The sequence below is a fragment of the Triticum dicoccoides genome, chromosome 6B (assembly GCF_002162155.2).
Source record: "Triticum dicoccoides isolate Atlit2015 ecotype Zavitan chromosome 6B, WEW_v2.0, whole genome shotgun sequence".
Lineage (NCBI taxonomy): Eukaryota > Viridiplantae > Streptophyta > Magnoliopsida > Poales > Poaceae > Triticum > Triticum dicoccoides.
Window position 1 is genome coordinate 581,928,954 of NC_041391.1, and position 9,877 is coordinate 581,938,830.

Here is a 9,877-nt window from a genome sequence, read left to right on the forward strand (position 1 = left end):
GCTACGAAGTTTGTCTACTTTGAAAGCACTTATCCTAGACCACAAACTAATGATTCCGGAACATGGAAAAAGAAAGGACATCTTTAATCTCCCACTTCAGAAGCTCCAGGTCTCGCAAGAGTTTATTACGCCAAGATGAGTGGTGTCATATTTCCAAGAAGTCTACTCCGTTGCTTGCAAGAATCCTTCTCCCCATGGAACAAACAAAGAACAGTTTAGAGTTTACTGATGACATAAAGTAATTGTCTACTCTGAAAGTCCTTGTCCTAGACTTTGGTTTGTCGACATCAAACTGCTCCAAGAACCAATAATGTGAATGTGATATAGGCTTATAAGTGATAACATCATAACACTTCTTATTCGTGTTCAAGAATGACGCGATCAACCGCATGATGTCTAGGCATCACATGCAGCGGCTCAACATGAAGTGAATTTTGTCTCGTTGTTCAGTGAGCATTTTTCTTTTGGGAAAAGGAGGCTCACCCCCAGCCTCTGCATCTAAAAGATGCATGCGGCCATATTATTAAAAAAATCGAATAAAAACAAAGTCTTAGCTTCATTACAGTTTGCAAACGGAGCAAACATAAAAAAGAAAACTCATTGCCACAACCGGCAGGATAATAGGATTAGAACACTAGACACCTATCCTATTATGAGACCGTCATCCAAATTGGTAGAATATAGCTCGTACTACCATTTCTCACTGATTGCACCCAGTAACTGAAGGCTCCCTGGAGTCCGTAGGACTAAGTAAGGACCACGTATGGATCCATGCCGTAGCTCTGAAGATAACCTGCAAGAAATTTAAAATATGGTGTCTGTTATAAATTATATCATTCATGCAATTCCATATAGCCCAAATAAACGCACATATTTCAGTCGAAACACGAGATGCGGTAATCTGATCTACTCCAGCTAGCCACGTCCCAGATAACGCTTCAATGCTAACTGAAGGATTAATGTTAAAGACTATATGGATCGTTCGCCAAAGTTATTTCGCGAGAGGACAATCTATGAATAGGTGTTGTATTACTTCGTCATGATCACAAAAACAACATCGTGCACTACCTACCCAACGTCGCTTTGGTAAATTATCTTTGGTAAGGATCACTTGTTTGTGGACGAACCACATGAAAATTTTGATACGCAAGGGAACCTTAATTTTCCAAATATGTATTGATCTTGGGATTGAGCCAGAATTAATTAGATCCACGTACATAGACTGGCCGTAAACACTCCGCTTTTGGTTAATTTCCAGCGAAAGGAGTCAAGTTGGTCGGATAGTTGAATCTCCATCAACCTCCTCACCAAGTGTAGCTAGGAGTTCCAATGCTCCCCAACTAAAGATCTCCTAAACTGTATATTGCAGTAGCCACGTAATCGTCCTTACATTGTATAATATTATATAAGGTGGGGTATTGTAGTGCTAGAGTCATCTCCCCTACCACGTATCCTCCCAAATTCTTGTTATCATCTTATTGCCAACAAAGGATTTGGCCCTACGAAAGAACATATCTTTCGTTCTCATGAGTCCCTTCCAGAATAGCGAATCCTTAGGTTTTGTGGTAACTTGGGCCAGAGATTTTGATTGCAAATTTTTGTTTCTTAATATCTAAACCCACAAACCATCAGTCTCTACTAATAACCTATATAGCCATTTACTCATTAGGCATTTATTTTTAATCTCTAGGTTCTCAATTCCGAGACCCCCTGGTACTTGGGTCGACAAATGATATCCCATCTTGCTAGGCGATATTTTGTCTTAACATCATCCGTCTGCCAAAAATATCAAGATCGATAAAAATCAAGCCTCTTCGAACCCCTTTAGGTACTTCAAAAAATGATAGTAGGAACATCAACATACTAGTTAGTACTGAATTAATGAGCACCAACCGACCTCCATAAGACATTAGCTTGCCCTTCCAGCAGTTTTTTTTTTCAAATCGACCTTCGATGCATTTCCATTCTTTATTAGTAAGTTTTAGATAACTGAAAGGCAGAGATCCCAATTCACATCCGAACACTTGTCTATATGCATCTTGTTCCTCTTTGACCCTCCCAAAGCAGAACAATTTGCTCTGGTGGAAATTTATTTTTAATCCCGACAATTATTCAAAAAGAGACAACACCAGTTTCATATTCCGAGCCTTTGCAAGATCATGCTCCATAAAAAGAATTGTGTCGTCGGCATATTGTAAGATGGATACTCCCCCATCGACCAGATGGCGAACGAGTCCTCCAACTTGGCCGCTCTCCTTGGCCCGGCCTATAAGAATGGTCAACATATCAGCTACTATATGGAATAAGAGAGGAGACATCGAATCACCTTGTCTCAAACCCTTATGGGTTTGAAAATAGTGACCGATATAATCATTAACCTTTACTCCGACACTACCTTTTTGGACTAGGGAATCCACCCGATTCCTCCAAGTCTCATTAAAACCCTTCATGCGCATTGCCTGCTGAAGGAAAGGCCACTTTACTTTATCATATGCCTTTTCGAAATCCACATTGAAGATGATCCCATCTAGTTTCTTCAAATGGATTTCGTGAAGAGTTTCATGTAAGACAACCACCCCTTCTAGGATGTCTTCTCGGCATGAAAGGCGTCTGGCTCGGTTGCACCACCGAATGGGCGATCCGTGTCAGTCTATTAATACCCACTTTCATGAATATTCTGAAACTCACATTTAAAAGACATATTGGTCTGAATTGCTCGATGCGAACTGCTTCCTCTTTCTTTGGCAACAACGTTATCATATCAAAGTTAAGATGGAAGAGTTCTAGGTGACCATTTCTTATAGAACTCCGTAGAGAACTCATTTGGTCCCGGTGCTTTATTCGGTTTTATTTGTGATATTGCTTCGAAAACTTCATTCTCCGTAACGGTGGAGACAAGATCACATTTTCATCTGACCGAAGTTGAGGGACATGAGCATTGCCCAAAATCCTTCATAGAGAGACATGAGCCCATCATGTACCACGGAAGAACAGACTTTCTAGCGGGCAAACGATTGGCAATACGTTATTTCTAGACAGGCCATGTAATCCTTATGGATATGGGCCGCGACATGGGCCGTCAAGTGACATGATTTACATTTCTTTCCTGCTGAAATAACTCTGTTTTTTGAGCATCGGCATAGACACAAGCGCTGGTAGGGGCATACACCAACAAAAAAACTGCAGCAAATTAAAATACAGGTTTCAATTATTTTCTCATTGTATACAACACCCCGCTGTTTTCAGAAGGGAGTGTACGCAAAACTTTACAAACTTTAGAGGAGCTGGAACTGCTGTCCTTTGCTCTTGTATTTACCACTTATCAGTTTTGCAATTTTAAATGGATAGAGATAAGATTTATTCTAGTTATTACCTGCTCCATATTGGGCCCATTCCAACCCTTAGGTCCAACATCATTGACTAGGAAAGGACCAGAATACATGACTTGTATACATATCCTATACTAAAAAAAGACATATCCTATAAGAGAAGTGGCATACTGAAAAAAAAAGGGATTTGCTTTCACCATTTTCACAAAATGTAACTGATTAAGCAAAAGAATACAAGAAATCTAAAGAAAGGTTGATTGTTAATTTACGGATATTACCATATTACTTCTGCAATCCAGTCAATCGATCATATAAACATCACCACACGCACACTGGACAATTTCTATTTTTCCAGAATATGAATAGATTAAAGTCCAGCCCAGATCATGTCCTCTCAGTCAATGTCTAAAACTGAACACTGTCAGTGGAGAAGAGAGGTGATTTCTGCTCGCTGTTCAATAAGCGTCTTGCAGCTTCTGTTCCTGAGGATAATGTCTGCAAATTCCGTCCGGAGGACCTCAACCTCAGAATCATCTGTTTCCTCCAGTTCTGGAGAAGAAAGGCACATATTACATAAATCATCTACAGAGCTAGTCCAATGACATCCTTTTGGGCCATTCAAGCCAGTTCTTTCAGTGGCGTTTGCAAAAATTTCCTTGATAGCATTGCACCAAATTGGTTGAGCTACCTCAAGAAATCTAAAAAATGCCAAGACCGGAAGATCAACACTTCCTATATCAGGTTCTTCCTTGTCATCTCGTCCATGGTAATCTGATCCACCGAGCTTCAGAAGCTCATAAGTATCAGCCAGATCACTCAATCCTGTTTTAGACAAATTCAGCAGTTAATTGCATTGAAGTTCAGATAAATTTTCTTTTCAACAAAGGGATACAATAAACATATACTCCCTCCGTTCCATAATGTAGTGCGTATAGATTTTTTGAAAAGTCAAACTTTGAAAACTTTGACCAAGTTTTTAGAGATAATTATTTATATCTACAATAACTAATCTATAAAGTATGAAAGTCCATCTTATAATGAATCTAATGATATAAGTTTCGCATTCTAGATGTAAATGTTTTTCTCCATCAAGTTGGTCAAAGTTTGTGATGCTTGACTTTTCAAAAAATCTATATGTACTACGTTATGGAACATGGGGAGCACGTAAGATGCATCCTTAGTATCTGAATAATTTGGTAATATAATGTACTACTTGTTATGACTGCAAAATGAGCATGCTGTTCATACCAGATAGTTTCCCATCGCTTCGATAGACCTCAATAGCATGCAGACCAACAGCTTTCAAATGCTTTATCACAGGAACAGGATTTTTCAATGCCCACGGATGAGCCAAAACAGCTATGCCCCCAGTTCTACATATTAGCTGCACAACAGATTCCCCAGCTGGCTCACTACCACTACAAATGAACAGCAGAAATCCACATTAGTACATAGTAACTACTCTGCATCTGGTTCGAAATGAAGCAAAAAACATGCATGACCATGATCCAAAATGTATACTTACGTAGCATAAGCAGGCCCTCCATCGTACAAGTACCTGCTGAAAGCTTGCCTAAGATTATCAACATATCCAGCTTCAACCATGGCACGCGCCACGTGGACCCGCCCTGGAGCCACTCCATTCCCTGCTATATCAGAGACATCTTCAAACTTCAATGGCATGCCAAGGTTCCTAAGTTTCGATAGCATCTCCTTGGCACGTGTATAGCGGCCCTCCCTGATGCTAGATAGAACCTTCTTCAGTTCCTGAGATTTAGCAGGGCCCCAACTACCGTAGTATGCGAGAACATGAACAGGTTCATTGGCTCCTGATCCATTACTATCAGAACAGTTAACCAACTTTGAGAATTAACCACATCTGTGTGATCAAAGCGTGTTACAATTTTAGGGTGGTGAGAAGAGGGTTACCTAGGCGAATAAAGGGCGCTTATCTCAACACCAGGAATGATCCTGATAGAAAATTCCTTTGCAGTCTCCATCGCCTCCGCGACGCCCGCCATGGTGTCATGATCAGTCAGTGCGAGCACTTTCACCTGTGCTGGTCACCAGGTAACAGAGTTAGCCTAGGAATGTGCTAGGCATTTGCATTCAGAAATAGCGAATAAACAGGCGATTGTTCATGCAGAAAGCCACTCCCTGATCGATTTCTGGCAGGCAGTTATCCGAATTCGGTTCATTATATATGGCACTGAAATAGTTATGGGACTTTTTTACATAAGTACTCCCTCTGTAACTTTTATAAAATCTTTTAGATCACTAGGGAGTAACACGAAACAAAATACTCCCTCCGTTCCTTTTTTACTCCGTGTATAAGATTTGTTTGAAGTCAAACTATGCAAAGTTTGATCATTTATTAAAAAATATCAACATCTACCATACGAAAGTTATATGTATAGAAATTAATTTCATTATGCATCTAATGATATTGATTAAATATTGTGAATCTGGATATTTTTTTCCTGTAAAGTTGGTCAAACTTCATTTTGACTTCATTCAACAAATTTTATATGCAGACTTAAAAAACGGAGAGAGTACCACATCAAAGCGCAGCAAGACTAACACAAGTAGTGGCGGAGGTGTTCAGCAGCGAACGAGGATGAGATCGAACATGTCATCGGCTATTACGGAACTGAAGAACTTTGCATTTACGTTTGAAACAAGATGGAGGCATGTCGTAGTTGTTTCGTCGAGCACGTTGCGAACGTCTGTGGAGTTGGCCACACGCGAAAAAAAATGCTTACCCCATTGCGGTGCGCGCGCTCCACGAGAGCCGCGGGCGAGAGCGAGCCGTCGCTGCGCGCCGAGTGCGCATGCAGCTCCACCGCCACGCGCGGCCGCCGCCTCCCAGCCGGCAACAGGTGCTCACAGTCCGCCTCCTCCTCGTCGCCCGCCTCGCCGCGGCGGGCCCAGCGGAGCACGGACCTCAGCGCGGCCAGCTCCTCCTCGCTCGGCGTCCTCCGACGCTTCTTCTTCTTCTTCCTCCTCGCTTGCACCTTCTTCTGCTGCTCCCGATCGTCTGCGTCCGGTGGCGCGGCATTGGCCGGCGCTGCAGAGGCGGCCATGACCATCTCCTCCTCCTCCTCGGTCGTAGCGGCGGGGCGCGTCGTCGTCATGTGTCCCGTCGCAAGCTAGCTGCAGGTTGTGGGCGTGCGCAGCGCAGTAAAAAGGGGTAGGGCGTGGGAAAGGCGTCGGCAGGGGCTTTTAAGACGAGCGGTCGCCCATCAGCGACAGGACAGGGAAGAAGTGTCTGCTGAGGCGCGCTCTCGGGAGGAGGGGCCGCCGCGCGCTCGTGTCGTGTGCCGGTCGTCTCGGCCCCTGCACCGCCCATCACCCTGCTCTGTGGATCATCGATGCTGCGCCTGCGCAATCCTGTTTTTTCTCTTTCTTTTTTATCTACTCCCTCCGTAAGATGTTTTAGACATTTAAAACAGCACCTAAAATATTTCATTTCAACTGTCTTAGACAACTTACAAAAATGAACAGAGGGGGTAATAATAACGCCCTGGTTTTTGAAGACTTTATATGAGCCCGATGGGCGTAATAACCGCCGTTACCATGATTTTGACCGAAAATAGCATTCTAACAGAGTCGTCATTCCCTCGAGAAGCAACATTTACCCCCAAAAAACAGATTCGGCATTCCCTGGATCACCATAGTTTATGAAGTGCACTTTGAATTGGAACAGGAGTTTGGCCCGACGCCCCACCCCTCCTTCCTCCTCCCGACTCTGCCTCGCGCCGCCTCCCCGCGCGGCGGTCGGGGCGGCTCCCCCGTGCCCTCTCCTCACCCCCACCCCTCCGTCCTCCCTCCCCCGCCGCCGCCAGACGACGCCCCCTGGATCTGGCCGGGTGGTCTCGGCGGCGGCGGGCCTTCCTTTCCCCTACGCGCGGCGCCCTTCCCGGGGCAGGGCTCGGCGGCGGGAGCAGCTCGGTTGGCGGCGATCCGGCATCCTGGCGGCAGGGGCCGGCGGCTGGCGCGGTGGTGGCCTTGTGGCGTTGGGTGGCCGGCGGCGCGACCTCGGCCCAGATCTGGGCCTTTAGGGCCCCATCTGGGTCCTAGCGGGCCGGCGCCGGCGTGGCTTCGCTGCCTCCGGCATGGTGAAGTGGAGGGGCGGCTCGGACAGGGAGCAGCGACGCTGACGGCATGCCTTCTGCAGCGCGACAGTGGAGCTTTACGGGCATTTGAGGGCCTGGGCGGGCCTGTGGGCGCACGGGCCTGGTAATGCTCCTGCTGTTGCGTCTGGCCGGATCCCGTTGGTGACGGTGGAGGTTGGGCCCTCCCGCGTGCTCTCGGTGCTGCGGCTCCGAGTCCCGGCTTCTCTTCTTCGATGTGCAGGTCCCACTTCGCGGTGCCGTGGTGAGACAGTGTGGGAGCCTCAAGACCGTATTGGCGCAGGGTGATAAACGGTATGATGGCGTGCTCCGGAGCGCCCGGAGTGATGGTTGGGATAGGGAGAAATCCCTGTCGGCCTGGCCGACTTCGACGCAGTGGCGCCTAAGGGTGCCGCCAGACCTTCCTGGAGGGCGTTGGATGTCACCCTTCCTTTCTCCTTGCCGTGTACCGGGGGAAACCCTTGCAGCAGCGTCGTCATCGTCGCGTTCCTTCTTGGAGGTGTTGTGTGGTACCAGCACTTCGGAGTCAGAGTTTGGTGGAAGATCCCCGGTGGGCGCAGCGGTCGCGACGATTCTTCGTTTTTGTTGATCCGTCGTTGTCGGCATTTGTTTCTTTTATGTTTTCTCTTCTGTTTCTTTTGGCTGTGTCTGTGCGGCTTCCGCCCAACACCTATAGTGGGTTGTATCGGTGATGGTTGCTTTGTAATACAAAGCGGGGGGAAACCCTATTTCGGAGATGAAGTGCACTTCAAACCAAGACTACGAGCCTCTATATTTGGCGCGTGTTGGGTTATTTGGAACGCACGCCATCTAAAAACGGTTTGGCGCGAACGACATTTGTCGCTCCCATTGCTCTTCCCACCGTGCCGCCGGCTTCCCCTTCCTCGTCGTAGTACCAACTTTGACCGATTCTGGCTTTCCCCAGCCCCCGTCGATGACCCCCGCGTCTGAATCCATCGGATTGGAATCAAATTCAGCGACTTCAGTAGTTTTTGCGCCTTCTGACGCTCATGAGCCTCCGAAGGCCGACCTTCACCCTATCGACAAAGAGTCTAATGTAGAGGTACCTACGTCGCCACATGGAGGAAAAAGTCGCCCTCGCCGATGCCACAACGGTCATCGAATCGACCAAAAAAGAAGATAGAGAAGGGCTCCTCCACTGCCTTTGCCCCTCGTCATTTCCTACCAGTGGCGGGTGAAACTAGGGCGACTTCCCAGCCACACACCGGATCAACAACAATGATGAGGTATTAAAATGTTATAATTTCCCTTGTATTCAACTTTTTTTTCGTTTGAATGCAAGGTGAGCGTGCAAAATTGTTGGCAAATGTGCAATGTTTGTGATTTAGGATGATTCCTCAATATGAGGGATTGGCCCTCAATGAAGAAACATTTCTCAATTGTATGATTGGTGATTCCAAGACAAATTGTGTCGATCTCGAGGGTGCATCATCTTTTGCTTTTTTATCACGAGTCTTTGCAGGATACGAAATTTGATTAATTTGAGGCCTCCGACTCGTCAAAGAAGAAAGCAGTTCACGGATTCAACTTTAAGCCCTCTGAGGATATTGTGCCCATCTCCACATCAGGAGATAATTATCTTGAAGCGGTCGCCGATAAAGATCAATCGGTCGCAAAGCATTGGAAGCGCATCAAGGAGCATTTCAAACATCATCTTGGTCAGAGAATGGGTCGTAGCCTCAAACCTCTCGCAAACCAATGGGGTATGATTGAAGAGATGTGCAGCTGTTGGGCCAGTTGTTTGCAGCAAGTGAAGCATGTTTCCTGTTAACGGTGTCACCATTGACCATGTAAGTAATCTTGTTGTTTTTTCATTGCCGCATTTGCATTACTTTGAGCATTCTTATTATTTGGATCATTTTTCTGAAAGCATAGCCCAAAAGCAGTGTTGACAAATGGCCAAGTCTAAGGGCAAACTGTTTGGCCACCAACATTGTTGGGATTTGTTGGAAAACTATGAGAAGTGGAAGTTGATAAACAATAGTGGCAGTCCAAAAACTAGGGAAGGAACGCATTCCTCTCCGGGGTTGGTGGACGGTGAAGACGATGATGCTGATGGAGAGGAAAGGGAAAAGTTTCCTAGAAATCCAACCCTGGCGGCTAGTATGAGTCGTTCGGACGGGAGAAAGAGAGGAAATGAGATGCTAAGAAAGATGGAGAGGTGGAGGCAGTGAAAAAAATATATCAGTGAGTTGATGAGGAAAAGACACAAGTACACCAAGAAGAGAAGGTAAGAAAAACAATACATGGATAAGAAGAGAGTGAGATGGGATGCTATGCAAGACAACATACGACGTAATACAAAGATGGAGACGACAAGGATCCAAACTCGGCATGAGTTGAAGGAGCTCAAGATCCAACTTAAGGAGGACCGGACGAGGGATGCATGCATAG

At 45.9% G+C, this 9,877-nt stretch overlaps 1 protein-coding gene across 1 annotated transcript; it reads right to left on the reverse strand.

Annotated features, from left to right (window-relative positions):
* Positions 1–3,572: 3,572 nt before the first annotated feature.
* Positions 3,573–6,509, reverse strand: LOC119324176 (5'-3' exoribonuclease-like). Its single transcript, XM_037597940.1, has 5 exons — positions 6,092–6,509; positions 5,259–5,383; positions 4,855–5,169; positions 4,578–4,747; positions 3,573–4,151 (listed from the first exon to the last, which is right to left on the reverse strand). The coding sequence occupies exons 1-5, from the start codon at positions 6,461–6,463 to the stop codon at positions 3,751–3,753; spliced, it is 1,383 nt and encodes a 460-aa protein (XP_037453837.1). The 5' UTR covers positions 6,464–6,509; the 3' UTR covers positions 3,573–3,750.
* Between the last annotated feature and the right edge of the window lie 3,368 nt (positions 6,510–9,877).